We start from the raw sequence: 13,170 nt of genomic DNA, 5'->3' as shown, positions 1-13,170 counted from the left end.
TCCGGCTTGGGGTTGGGGGGGGGGGGGGTTTGGGGGGGGGGGGGGGGGGGGGTCCCGTAGGAGAGATGCTGGTGGAATGGCAGTTGATTGGTGAGGGGTGCCTCGTCTCAAAGCATGGGGACTGAAAGGACGCAAAGACATGCTTGGTCTGCTAAACCCACCTTGTACTTGCTGAACACCCCAGAGAGCGCCGTCCGCAGCTGCGCCAGGGACCGATCTGGTAATATCCTGATCTGATCGTGCTCCGGCACCGCCTTGGCGTCACCGGCAGCACATTCAGTGACATCTGCCCCGGCCTCGCAAACGGTCAGCACCAGCACCGAGGCATTGACCGACGTGGCGCGGGGTTTGAGCAGAAAAGAGCCCTCCCGCCAGCGGCCAGGCATTCGCTCCTCCATCTCCCGCATATCGATGATCTGGTCGGAGGGGGCGGGGTAGGGCAGGCGCAGCCGTGACCCCGGCACAGTCCCATTGTGCGCCTTGTATGAAGAGTCCATCCCTGCCACCATGGAGGGCAGGATGGCGGCCGCGCCCCCCAGCTCCTCCGTCAGGATCAATTGCGTCCGCAGCTGGGACAGCTGGTGGTTGACCAGGTCGAAGTGGGGCAGCGTGGAAGCGATGTCCTTGCGCCGGCCCCCCTAGGAATGGGGAGTTCGAAAGGTTGGATCAGGTGATAGCGGCATGAGGAGGCTGGCCTATTGACAAGCACATTGCCGATGAACAAACATATGCAACAAGGGACGGGATCGAATCCCCCTCACCTTTGCGGCGGCGTCCAGCAGAGACTGGGGGATGTCGCGATCGTAGCTGATGAACCCCACCGGGTGCGAGAAGTGCGCGTCGGGATCCTGGACCAGTTGTGAGGGCGGGGAGGGGTGGTTTGTCATCGACACAACAACCAGAGGCAAGCGGGTAGGCTCCACAGCCGTCCATACATACGTGCTCATCAGAAGAAAGAAACTCGTGTATGACATGCCATCTCATGACCTTCACCAATGCAATCACTTCTCCATCGCCCTCCCAAAGCATCCGCTCCCGCCCACCTTCCAGAGATCATACTCCCGCAGGCGATTGATCTTTGCCTGGGTGCAGGCCTGGAAGGTAGCATGCACAGCGTAGGGTTTCAGGCCCATGTTTTGAGGCATGCGCTCCTTGTAGGTCTGGCCCGAGCAGAAGAGGGAGACGGGCAGGGAGCCGATGATCAGCTTCCTGTCAAAGCCCCTGCGTGGTGAAAACGTCAAGGAAGAAGGAGAGAAAGCTCAATCACAGGAGATGCAGGGCGTGCTGATGCTGGTTGTCAAGGATGCACCCAAAATGCACGGAGGTCTGATGCCCAAGCTCGCCTCTCCCATGAAGCACAAATTCGCATCACCTGAACAGATGATCTGATCTGCTAGGGATGACCTCTGCGTTGCTAAAGATGAGGCGGTCAAAGAGCACCTGATCATGCTCCCCCTTCTTCAGGTGCGCCATCTCGGCAATCCATGTCTGAGAGGTGTGGGTGAGAAGGAGTAGTCTCAGCACATAGTAACCGCTGGACAGACAGGTGGGCCAGACAATGATGACACTAACCCCCCCTCCCTCCCTCAGACCCAAGGCTGCGGACTCGTGGTGCCTGAAAAGCAGCGGGCATCCTGAAAAGCAGTACCATAGCCCACCTTGACAAACTGCGCCGCCCTGGGTCTGAACAGCTTGAAGCCGGCGTTTGCAGACCACCCAGAGGCCGGCCAGTGCTCCAACTCCTCCCCTTCCGCGGTGGTGATGAGCTGGTCGTTGCTCATCAGTATGTCGGCCTCCGGATACTGTGGGGGCATGGTATAGGGGAAGGGGGTGGGGTTGGCAACGGAACAGCCAGACGCAGCACGCTGGGGGCCCCTGATCTTCGACAGATGTTCAGCATGCTTCAGACGACCTGCACTGCCCCTGGTTCAGGCCCCCTGAGCTGCATTAGTCATTCCCCCAGCGAGAATCCAAGCCGCCGTCCATGATCTTCACCTTGAGCATGAAGGGAAGAGGGTCCCTCATCCACACCACATCAGCATCCGTGGAGAGGACGCTGTAGCCAAACTGCAGAATCTTCAGGTCCACAGCAATGCGCGCCGTCATCTACGGTGGGGGTGAGGGTATATCAGGGAAATGAGCACATGCAATGCAGCATGAATCACCATCACCAGCATCCACTTGGGCTCGTGTTATTCTTGGCGCATGTCGACTGCATGCACCTTGCAAGCATTGCCTGCACAAGGTAGCAAGGGACTCGATCACAAAGATCTCCCAAACGTTCTCACCAGTCCAAGAAAAGCCTTGGATCCCCACCACATCTCCGTGGACTGCGACCCAGCATCGACATAGAAGGCAGGAATCTCACGCTCCACCAACCAGTCCAGCGTCTTATTATCAGATGCACCTGCGGGTAACAAGTGCACAGAGAAGTCTTGTGAGATTGCTGTCAATGCCCAGGATTACAAGTTGGCCAGCACCATAGTACTATCACGCAAGAAAGCGACACACACAGCGCCAATTCCGCTCATTCTCACCGACGAGGTATGCCTTGCAGCCTGTTGCTTGCATGTAGTGCACCCAGTTCTCGATGAAGTCGCTGCAAGAGCAAATGTGAAAATTTTGATAGGTATACAATAGTGAGCACATCCCACTCGGAGCTTCAGCGGGGCAGCAGTCCCAGCCCCAAATGCATGCATGATGAGGCAGGCCGCAAATGAAACTCGCCCATATCCTCCACCACGCACATCCTGTTCCAGTTTGCAAGTGTGAGTATGACGTGCTTATCAACCGCCACCGAGGCAAGTAGCTCCCTGGGTGATTGGGAATGGAGTGAGGCATGATTGTTCGCACTTGTGAGTGTACTCTAAGCAATGGAGATCCTGGAAACACAAAACTCCAGAAGCAAGCATCCCACGCCCACTCACTTTGTGAGTTCATGTGTAGGATTTAACGAGTGATTGAATGTTCTGCCGGCAAGGCCTGAAGCACTGGGCGATGTGTCGCGCCCTGCATGCCCCGCAGCTTGGGTGCCACCTTTGGTATGGTCATGGCTAGGTGCAAAAGTACTATTGAGTATTAGTACAGGGTCCTCTGAAGATCCTGGGCGAGATGTTGAGCACTGTGATCATAAATATATAAATGGAGGAGTCTTTCGTGCAAGACCCGGCGCAAATGACCTGCATGGGGAGGCCTTCGGACCAGCCGAGCCACCCCAGCTGCGCAAGCGCCAGTTCCAGCAGCCCCTCCCACCCCTCACCGCGTAGAGGCGTCGGCACGCTGGGCACGTTGATTCCGGCCCTGGCCAAGTTGAACCTGGAGCTCGCCGTGTACATGACGACAACGGCCACCGCGATGCAGAAGAGGACCCGGGCCTGAGGCCCGGGCATGCGCCGAGCTCCGAGCCGCCCGCCCATTAGGGAGGCCATCATCCGCCCCGCAAGCCTGGCGAGGCGGATGCTCACAGCTGCCGTCCTACGCCTTGAAGACTCTCAGAAATAGCTTTCCACTCCGACAAAAACCACCAAGGCCCGAGCGAGAGGCAAGGCCACGGTCCGTCCTCCTGCCACTTCCAGGTTCGATGCTCTCCTCAGTAGAGCTCTTGCACTTCAGTCAAGCAGTAAGCATTTTAATTGACATTACAAAGCGACTAGCACGGCGTCGACCTATGCTGTTTAGATCTTGGATCCAGATTATCATGCTCAGACAGAAAACCACCGGCCAAGAGATTCCCGGCCGGCTTCGGCCCGGCGCCCAGCATTGGCATGGCCCACGAGGGGCAACGAGCAGGGCAGGGTTGTTTACCTAGTGTCTTGCCGGATGCATTATACTCCTTGCTTTTGTAATCCAACGCCCAGGGCAGGGCTCGCGGGCGTCATCAGTCGGACCCCTTGTCCAAGCACCGTTCACGAGTCAGACTCTGTGACTATGTGGCGGGCGTGTGACCACCAGCAACTTGGAGCAACATTGCAGGGGCTTTCGAATGATCAGGTGTAAGTTGTTTGTGCTCCTGCGGCCACGATGGAAATGATAGTGCGTCAGCAAGAAATCCTATGTACCTGTCACCCTGGCCGGATGGCTGGTTGGAGGATTCCACCCCCCCCCCTTCCAGGGCGCTCGTCTGCCTTGTGTCACCCTTGAGAGAGAACCATGTCTGTAAAAGCAGCACTCAAGGAAGCACAGCTCAAAGAATAGGAATGCCAGGTTGATGTTGTGCGTGCCAGCAGGGCTGGTTAGGACCAGCATGGGAGGGGCACGCCCGCCCAGGCATGCACATCGAGGATTACACAGGCAGCCAGAGTGGCAGGGTATGAATGTCATGCGGCGCCAGTGGGAAGCCTCAGTCGAACACGCGCTCCCCCGTGGAGGCCAGGTTCCAGACCACGGTGCCGATGAGGTACAGGCCCACCGCCACACCCCACACCTGGTCCCAGCTGCCCGTGCTCTGCAGGATGGCCCCCGTGGCGGCGGTGCCCAGCACCCCCGCCAGCACCCCCGCCGTGTTGCTCAGGCCCAGCAGCACGCCGGCGTAGCGCGGCCCGATGTCGGCGTGGTTGCTGTACAGCCCTGACTGCGAGAAGGCGTCCAGGCCCTGGCTGGCCATCATGCAGGCCACGGCGCCGCGCACGGTGTGCACGCGGCCCAGCTGGGTCAGGAAGAAAGCGGGGCCCAGGAAGCCGATGGTCTGCATGACCTTGCGCACCGTGGTGACCGACACCCCCCGCGCGATTAGCGTGTCGGCCAGCCAGCCGCCGATGTTGGCCGAGATGGCCATGGTGATCCAGGGCAGGACGGAGAAGAAGCCCGAGGCACGCAGATCAAGGCCCAGCACCTGGGGAGGAGGGCAGAACGGGTCGGGATGGGAGAGCGGAACGTCATGTGAGCAGTGATGGAGGGGGAAGAGAGGGCGGGGGTCGACGCAGATGTTCTGCCGGCACAACAGGCATGCGTCTTGATCTATAACTACTCGCTGAAGCAATGTGGCTGCATTGCGTGCATCCTGAGGGGACAGCGCCCATGAAGAACCCCATTCTCCCCATCCCTTTCCTCTTCGTCTCACCCCCCCCTCCCCCCCAACACACACACACACCAACCTGGTTGTAGTAGCTGGGCATCCAGGTGAGCAGGATGAATGTACCCCAGTTGTGGCAGAAGTGGCAAACGATGAGCGCCCAGACGCTGCGCTCGCTGAGCAGGCGCCGCCAGGGGATGCCAGCCACCCTCTGCATTCGGTATGGAGGTGGGGCGATTGAGGGGACGGTCAGGCCATATGTGTGTGTATGAGGGAGGTTGTTGAAGGGTGCGACCACCTCCCGTGCCCCTCCCGTTTGCATGCCTGCAATGACAAACACGCACACGAGTCCCATTCCTGGTCCCGCAGTGCGCATGCACACGCGCTGCCACATACATCCGGCCTTACCTCTCCCCTCTGGTATGCTGGCGCCCGTCACTCTCCCCCCCACACACACACACAAAAAAAAACCAACAAGACTAACATCCTCCCGCCCGCTCGCCTGCTCGGCGACGCCGCCCGAGATGAACTCGCGCTCGGCGTCGGAGATGAAGGGGTCCTGGCCCGGGGATGAGGCGGCGCGCGCCCTCCAGACCACCGCCCACACCACACCCAGCAGGCCAAAGGCGTAGAACACGGTGGGCCAGCCCACGGTGTGGATGAGGTGGGGCGTGGCGGCGAGCCCCAGCACCGACCCGGTGTACATACCGGAATAGACCAGGGCCAGTGAGCGCGAGCGCTCCGCCACGGGAACCCAGCGCGAGAGCAGGGTGTTCATGGCGGGCATGGCCACGCCCTCCCCCACACCCATGCAGGCGCGGGCCAGGAGGAGGGCCGGCAGGCCCATGTGCGCTGCCACGGGGGTCAGCGCCGTGGCCAAGCTCCACCACAGCACCCCCAGGCCCAGCACCAGCTTGCCGCCGTACTTGTCAGCCCACACGCCGCCTGCCACCTGGGTCAGCAGGTAGCCCCTGCCGCGAGGATGGTTTGGAGTGCATTGGGGGAACCCTGTGATGCTTTACTGATGCACGCTGGAAGACCCCACCCCCCCCTCCCCTCCCCAAAAAACTGAGAACAAAGCCAACAATTCACTGACCAGAAGAAGGAGGACTGGACGAGGCCCGTGGTCATGGAGGACCAGCCATACTGCTCTGCCATGGGCAGGATGGCGATGCTCATGTTCACGCGGTCCATGTTGCACAGCATGAAGGCCACGAAGCAGAGGGACACGATGGTCCAGCGCCGGCGCCAGGCACCCGGCTGGGTCAGCACCGCATGGATGGGGTTGACCGTCCCCGTGGCGGCGGAGGGGGTGCCGGGATCCTCCAGCGACCCATCAAGGTCCAGGGATTGCTGGGGTGGCAGGGTGAGTGGGAAAGGGGGTGGACGTGCTGTGATTGAAAACTGGGTAGGGAGGGAGGGAGCCAGTCCATGCGGGCAATGGAGCCCATCAGGAGGAGGTGCCCTCGCTGAGCTGTCTAACCCCCCTTCCCAGCACCCAGATGCCTACCCTGAGGGAGGCGAGGGGCTCGGACAGGGGCAAGGGGTAGACACCATCGTCCTGGCTCTTGCTGGAGGCCGGGGTCTGCATGGCGTGGGAGGCGGTGGGGGGTGGCATGGGGGATCCCGGGCCGCGACCCCATCATGGGGGGGGGGGGAAACCCTGACACCAAAGCGGGAGCACCCCTCACCTTCAGGTGGTTTCGCCTTCTGCGCCACGCGATTGGCGCGAATTCCGGGACTTGGGGGCAGGATGGGTCCGCATCACGCAGGTACGTGGGTGCATGTCCCAGGCGCATGCATGGCCACCTCCCCGCGATGGGGGCCCTCTCCACGCGACTCCTGGCCGGCACACCCCTCGGCCCGCCAGTCCGAGACGGGGCATGTGCTCCCGTCAATCCAAGCATGATGGACGTGCAGGCGGCGGGGTTCTGGAGGGCGCAGGGAGCTCGGAGCGGGGAAGTGCGCACCACCCGCCCATGAGCAATCTTCGCCCCGAGGGGGCCGAGATCGTCTCGGCGCACCGCACGCGCGCCACGAGGAAGGCGAAATCGCCAGGTGCATTACGGGGTGTGACCTGGGCCCCTGACGGCCATTCCAGGCGCAGAAAAGTGCCCTTCGATGTTCGTCCCATGAGTATTGATCTGTGTGAGGGGTTCACCCGGGCAGCAGGCGGCCGGTAGGCAGCGACCACTTGGCCGACAGGTCCAGGGCCGAGGCCCCCGCTGGGGTCTCAGCGCATGCCGGCCCCTCAACCGCCCGTCCCACCGGCTCGACAGCGCGGCGTAGACACCGGGACGCATTATGTGCTCTTCGGGGGACGTGTAATCCTTGGTGGGTGCCCCCGGGCCAGGGCACAGAGGGTAGGACTCTTTGGGGCTGTTTGGTTGGGGACTGCCCTGGTCTCATGCTCCCTCCACTTCACCCCCTCTCTCGACAGGTCCGGACTGGAAGTCCTTGGTGGCTTCCCTCATCCTCATCTATGGCGCAGCGGGTGGGTTGGGGGCTGGTATGGGTGGGAGAATGGGGACGCGCTGCGGTGGCTTGACCGCAGCGATCCACTCACCCAAGGCCAGCTCACTCGACTCTTTGTCCTTCTTGCGTGGTATGGCGGGCCGGTACCAGTTGAGACCCTCCCCTGTCGGCAAATCGGCGCACCTTGCAGGCCCCCTCCCCGCTATCTCTCCGCCCCCCTCCTGGCTGTACCCTCCGCCAGCTGCGGCCCACTCTCAGCCCCTGACCATGCCCCTTTCTCCGCAATTCACTCCTCACCACCCCCCACCCCCCCACCCTCGAGACAGGCGTGTTCCTGGGCTTAGTGGTCCCCCCCCTGTCCCGGCGCTACAGCTGGGCCCTGATGGCGGTCAGCGCCCTGCTCGTCGCCGTCACCGCCGTCTTCATGGTGCGCACCGCGGCGCGCGACCCGGGGTACTACCCCCGCTCCGATGCCGCCGGTGACGAGGAGCGCGGGCCCCGTCCCGCCACGCGCGAGTACCAGGTCAACGGCTTCTGCGTGGCCACCAAGTTTTGCGCCACCTGCATGCACTACCGCCCGCCGCGCTGCTCCCACTGTGCGGTCTGCGACAACTGCGTCGCGCGCTTCGACCACCACTGCCCCTGGGTGGGCACCTGCATTGGCCGGCGCAACTACCGCGACTTCCTCTGCTTCGTGGCCACCACCTCCCTCCTCTGCCTCTGGGTGATGGGCCTCAGCCTGGCGCTCTTCCTCACCAACACACGGGACGCGGGCTGGGCCTGGGGCACCGGGGCCGCGCGCTCCAAGGCTGCGCTCTTCACCGCCGCCTACTCCTTCCTGGCCACCTGGTGGGTGGGTGGGTGGGTGGGTGGGAGGGTGGGAGGGGGTTGGGGGGGGAGTTGGCGCGCGGAGCATGCGCACGGCTTGGTGTGGGCAGAAGATGAAGAGGCCGCCTCACTGACCAAGAGCGTCCGTTACCTACCCCTTGAACACATCCAAAGGTTTGTGGGCGGCCTGACCACCTTCCACACCTACCTGGTCGTCACAAACCAGACTACCTACGAGCACTTCCGGCACCGGGAAACAAGTGAGAGATGGGGACTGCCTGCTCCTGGTTGTGCCCGGGTGTGGCTGGGTACTGCGGGGGAGGACCAAGGGGTCTCGGGAGGACTGACAAGGTCCCCTTGCCGCATGCATGCAGGCCCTGCCTTGCCGTGCCCACTACCGAAGCTTTCTTCCCGCACATCAAGGCACCGACCCCAACACCTGCAGACTCCAGCAACCCCTACAATGTGGGGGCCTGGCGCAACATCAAGGAGGTGTTCTGGACCCCGGTGCCGCCACGCTTCGGCCCGCTGCCCTCCGACCCGAGCGATTTCGAGGACGAGGCGACGGTGGCCGAGCGGCGGGACCTTGCGCTCACCGTGCGTGGCGGCCGCCATGTCAACGGGTCGGAGGATGGGGCGGAGGGCAGCGGCGGGCATCAGAGCCACCCGAGCCCGCCGCTCCCTGACGGGGACGGCGGGCACGTTTGGACATTGGGCAGTCCTCGGGGCTCCATGGCGGCGCCGGGCCAGGGCGGCGAGGCAACGCCGGCGAGGCAGAGGAGGGAGGCCACCTTCTCTGCCGCCTGGTCCGGGTCTCCGGGGGGGACGAGTGTGTGGCAGGCCGCAGCTCCCCCCCTCGGCAAGCAGGACGAGGGTGGCGCGGCAGAGGCAGCGCGCCCGTAGGAGACCGGTGGACACGCTGTGGCAGAACGACCTCACCCTTTGTCTTTCCTCGCTCCCCATTGACCAACTGACAGCTTGAAATCTGCTTGTGCTGTGAGGCCACCGCGAACGCCCGGGGTGAGAGCAGAGGAGGGGGGAGCAGCAATACTTTCCCAGTACCATCGCAGCGGTACCCTTGCCCACCTAAACGGTCAGCCGTGGAGCGGATCCCTCCTGACCACTCCGCGACGCGTAAGGCGAGGCAACACGCTCGGGAGTATCTAACGATAATCCACGTTATTTCAAGGGCCTGACCTCTCGCCGAACCAGCTGTAGACCTCCACGCGGTACTACCCCCTCCGGAGCTAACCGAAGGCACCATGGTATGCCTCGTTCAGTGGGTAATACTTTCACCGGCATCTGCTGGATTACACACCTGCATATGGGAACCTCCAGTAGAATACCCACGCACGATCGACGTCGCAGGTGACCTCTAAGCGCGTGACCAACGCCAAGAGCCAGGAGTTCATCCGCACTTCCCTGCGCGGTGGCAAGAAGCCCCTCGGCTTCTGGCAGGTACGAAACGAGATCTCGCTGCAGTGGGAGGAAATGCATCGTCCTGGACTGGTCAGAAGCTTGCGCCGCAGCGCTCGATGCTGGCCTGTCCCGACCCTCCCCCCTTTGCTCCTTCTGGTCCCACAAACAGAACGTCCGGAAGCAGCTGAAGACACACCCTCTCATCATCGGCTTCATCTTCTTCATCATGATCTTCTCTGGTAAGACCACGTGTCCTGGGGCTGCGGTAGCGGGGACGGGGAGCTGTGCTGGTGCTGCCAAACTGACGAGCATCCGTAGAATCTCTGTGATTGACCCCTGCGCCCCTCCTTTGCTCTCTCCCAGGCGTGTTCTCCTTCTTCATGTACCTACCCTCCGAGAAGAGCGTGTACCGCGGCAAGTGACCAGACTCCCACCCTTCCTTTTGCCCCCGCTCTGCATCCTTTCCACTTTCCCGCTCCTACGTGTTTCTTGCTGCTGTAACCTGGTTGACTTACACTCGTTGCACCATGTTGAAGCAATGACGAGAGGGTTAAGGTGCCGCATGGCTCAATGTGCTGCAGCCGCAGCAGCCGCAGCCTCTAGCTTCTCCTGCTGCAGCTGGGCCGCGTAGGCCGTCATGCCCTGGATCGCGGCGCGCGTGCCCTCGTCCATGGTGGCCTGGATGGCCGCGACGCGCTGCGGCTGGCTGGTGCCCAGCGCGCCCAGCACCTCCCCAAAGTAGATGAAGGGGTCCACGGCGTCCACGGGGCTGGACACCTCCGCCTCCCCGTCGCTCCACCAATCCTCCTCGGAGTCTGACACGTCCGAGTCGCCCCGCGTCGCGCCATACCGCCTGGAGAGTTGGAAGGGGGCCAGGGTTTAGGAAGCGAAGACGGGCCATCAGAGGGGGTTGGTTTGGGGACTGCCCTGGTGAGCTGAGCGCCACAGCAAGTCGGTGCCTTGCAGACTCGCTCTGGGCAACTGGACGGCCCGCGCTGAGGGTCCCTGCCCTCACTTGGACAGGTTCTCCTTCCCGATCCCCTTCCCCCTCAACAGAAGATACCAGAGCACAGCCTCACCCGACGCGGTCGTCGTCGCTGTCGGTGTTTGCCTCGTCGCCGTCGGCGCCCTCGCTGTCGGCCTCGTCGCCCGAGGCGCGCGCCGCGCCGGCGTCCTCGCCCTCCCGCTCCCGCGCGCCCCCCCCTCCCGCCGCCTCCTCCTCCTGCCGCTTGACGGCCAGCAGCAGGCGCACCACCGCGGCGGCCAGCTGCCCGACGGCCGACGCAATCTCCGGCGGCGTGTCGGCCTCGGGCGTGGACAGCACCGCGGTCAGGCCCAGAGCCAGCAGCTTCTTGTCGCGGCGCGAGGGGAAGGCCGCCATGCGCCCGCCGGCGCGCGTGGCCGCCACCGCCTTGCCCAGTGCGCCGAACAGTGCGGCCAGGGCGCCGGGCTGGGCCGCCAGCGCGCGCAGCGCGAGCGCCGGCGAGTAGTACAGCGCATCGGCGGCGGCCACCAGGAGCGCGGAGTGCAGGTCCTCGTCAGCGTCGCCACGCGCCAGGCGACGCAGGATCAGGCCCAGGTAGGGCGCGACGCAGGTGTCCACCCGCCCGCGGCACGTCTGCAGCACCACGCCCATGAGCCGCGGGGCGCAGACCACCTGGTCCACGGGGTACCCATCCCCGGCCAGCACCTTCTCCAGCGTCTGATGCGTGGGTGGGTGAGGGGACGGTGGGATGTGAGAAGGGGAAGAAAGGGGGGGAATAAGAGAGGGGAACAAAGGGGACCTGAATTTGTTGCCATTCTGATGAGGAATCATGGCAGGTCCTGGGTATGCACGTGTGGAAAGGAGGCATGGCTGCTTCCGTGACCCGAGCTGCCCAGCGCATCCCCGCCACCAGGAAAGGACCCCACCCAAGCCATTAACCTGGTTGGTCAGGGCCAGCAGGTCGGGGTCACGCGTGTTCAGGAAGGTCTCGGTGTCCTGGGAGATGTAGTTGTCCAGCGGCATCAGCACCTCCTCAAAATAGTCTATTGCCCATTCGTTCAGGCACTGGGCGGGGGGGTGAGTTTGGAGGGGGGTTGGGGGTGGGGAATCAGTTCGGTCTGGGGTGTGTAGAGGTGGAGCGTCAGACATGACCGGCGGGCATCAGGGGACTTGTGAGTGACGATTCTCATCGATACTCTTACCCCCATTCGACTAGCAGACCGCTGCGGCATCACTTCGTCCCAGTGAACTCCCAACTGCCTCAGCGCCTACCCCCCCCCGCCTCACCTCGAGCATTCTTGGGTACAGGCTCCACATGCGCGGGCTGATGGCCTTGCCGTAGAAGGTGAGGTAGGTAATGATCTGGCGAGGTAAGGGGGGATGGGGGCAGTTGGGGGGTGGGCCAGGGGAGCAAGTCCAGGTGGGGGCCGCCTTGTGGGACGAACATCATAGGTTTCCAGGCAAGGGGCGGTCGAGGCACTGCGATTGACCCGCCATTCGCCCCCTTCTTGTAAGAAGTGGCATGCACTGCCCCTTACTCCCTCATCCCTCAACCCCCCTACCAGTCTCCCATGTATTTTCCCCAACCCCACAAGTACACTACCCCAAACCACCATCCCACCTGCATGATCTCCTCAAACACGTCCTGGCCGTCGGTGGAGGTGTAGCGGTGCAGGACGGGGAACACCAGCTCCTCCAGCTGCGGGTACAGCTCCGGCACGCCGGACACCGAGTCCAGGATGGTGGACAGCGTGCGCAGCACGCCGTAGGCCGCCAGTGCGCCCTCGTCGTCCTCCTCCTCCCCGGCCCCCGCGGCGTCCTCCTCCGACACGATGCGCCAGAACTGCTGGGTGAGGTGGGTGGTCAGGCCCAGCGCGTAGGGCGCCATCTCGTCGCTGAACCGCTCCACCACCGTCTCCAGCGAGAAGGTCAGGTCCTCGTTGTCGATCTGTGGGTGTGGTGGTTGGGGGGGGTGAAATTCGCATTGAAAGCCAGAAGAGGGAAGGTCAGAGGGTCAGGCGCAGGTGGGGCGCAACCATTCGAGGGAAGAGGGAACGCTCCGGAAAAGACCATCCGTGGCGGCCGCATCACCCTGGGGGACTACCATCTGGTCTAGGTTCCACGCAGGAACGAGCGCCTCTGAGCGTTCCCCCTCTAACCCCCCCCCCTCCCCCCCCCCCCTCCCCACACTCCCCTTCCTCTCCTCCTCTCGATACCCGCGCACCTCCTGGGACAGAAGTTATTGAAGTTATTAGAGACTGGGAACCAGGTCCTTGAACAGGGGCAGGTCCTCCATTTCCACAGCCTCGAGGAAGGCGCGGACCGCCACCGAGGCGTCGATGCGCACGGGGAGCTCCGGGTCCGCGATGCTCCTGACGCAGCGGTGCAGCAGCGCTGTGAAGGTCGGGCCCTTGCCTGTGGGTGCGGTTTGGGTTAAGGGGGGGGGGGGGGG

At 63.2% G+C, this 13,170-nt stretch overlaps 4 protein-coding genes across 4 annotated transcripts in view; 1 reads left to right on the top strand and 3 right to left on the bottom strand.

The window, feature by feature from the left end:
• Positions 1-3,431, bottom strand: part of F751_0251 (hypothetical protein) — a gene marked incomplete at both ends in the record, with an annotated part of 4,737 nt that extends 1,306 nt beyond the window's left edge. Inside the window, 8 exons of the mRNA XM_011402260.1 lie at positions 162-638; positions 762-848; positions 1,044-1,221; positions 1,373-1,488; positions 1,659-1,802; positions 1,996-2,106; positions 2,289-2,407; positions 3,260-3,431. Coding sequence (XP_011400562.1) covers positions 162-638; positions 762-848; positions 1,044-1,221; positions 1,373-1,488; positions 1,659-1,802; positions 1,996-2,106; positions 2,289-2,407; positions 3,260-3,431 — 1,404 coding nt within the window. The remainder of the gene's footprint in view (positions 1-161; positions 639-761; positions 849-1,043; positions 1,222-1,372; positions 1,489-1,658; positions 1,803-1,995; positions 2,107-2,288; positions 2,408-3,259) is intronic.
• Positions 3,432-4,339: 908 nt separating this feature from the next.
• F751_0250 (Sodium-dependent phosphate transport protein 1, chloroplastic) lies at positions 4,340-6,629 on the bottom strand (the record flags this gene model as incomplete). Its single annotated transcript, XM_011402259.1, has 5 exons — positions 4,340-4,831; positions 5,094-5,222; positions 5,496-5,982; positions 6,108-6,364; positions 6,522-6,629. 5 exons carry the CDS (start codon positions 6,627-6,629, stop codon positions 4,340-4,342), a joined length of 1,473 nt encoding a protein of 490 aa, XP_011400561.1.
• Positions 6,630-6,990: 361 nt separating this feature from the next.
• Positions 6,991-10,155, top strand: F751_0249 (putative protein S-acyltransferase 3; the record flags this gene model as incomplete). Its single annotated transcript, XM_011402258.1, has 8 exons — positions 6,991-7,069; positions 7,452-7,505; positions 7,813-7,939; positions 8,489-8,574; positions 8,760-9,145; positions 9,683-9,772; positions 9,903-9,972; positions 10,097-10,155. The coding sequence occupies 8 exons, from the start codon at positions 6,991-6,993 to the stop codon at positions 10,153-10,155; spliced, it is 951 nt and encodes a 316-aa protein (XP_011400560.1).
• A 145-nt stretch (positions 10,156-10,300) lies between these two features.
• Positions 10,301-13,170, bottom strand: part of F751_0248 (Importin-7) — a gene marked incomplete at both ends in the record, with an annotated part of 5,988 nt that continues 3,118 nt past the window's right edge. Inside the window, 6 exons of the mRNA XM_011402257.1 lie at positions 10,301-10,586; positions 10,813-11,435; positions 11,658-11,783; positions 12,006-12,080; positions 12,340-12,666; positions 12,985-13,133. Coding sequence (XP_011400559.1) covers positions 10,301-10,586; positions 10,813-11,435; positions 11,658-11,783; positions 12,006-12,080; positions 12,340-12,666; positions 12,985-13,133 — 1,586 coding nt within the window. The remainder of the gene's footprint in view (positions 10,587-10,812; positions 11,436-11,657; positions 11,784-12,005; positions 12,081-12,339; positions 12,667-12,984; positions 13,134-13,170) is intronic.

This window comes from Auxenochlorella protothecoides, assembly GCF_000733215.1.
Source record: "Auxenochlorella protothecoides strain 0710 unplaced genomic scaffold scaffold10, whole genome shotgun sequence".
NCBI lineage: Eukaryota > Viridiplantae > Chlorophyta > Trebouxiophyceae > Chlorellales > Chlorellaceae > Auxenochlorella > Auxenochlorella protothecoides.
Note: the sequence above shows the minus strand (reverse complement) of the source record. Positions and strands in the feature narration are given on the sequence as shown.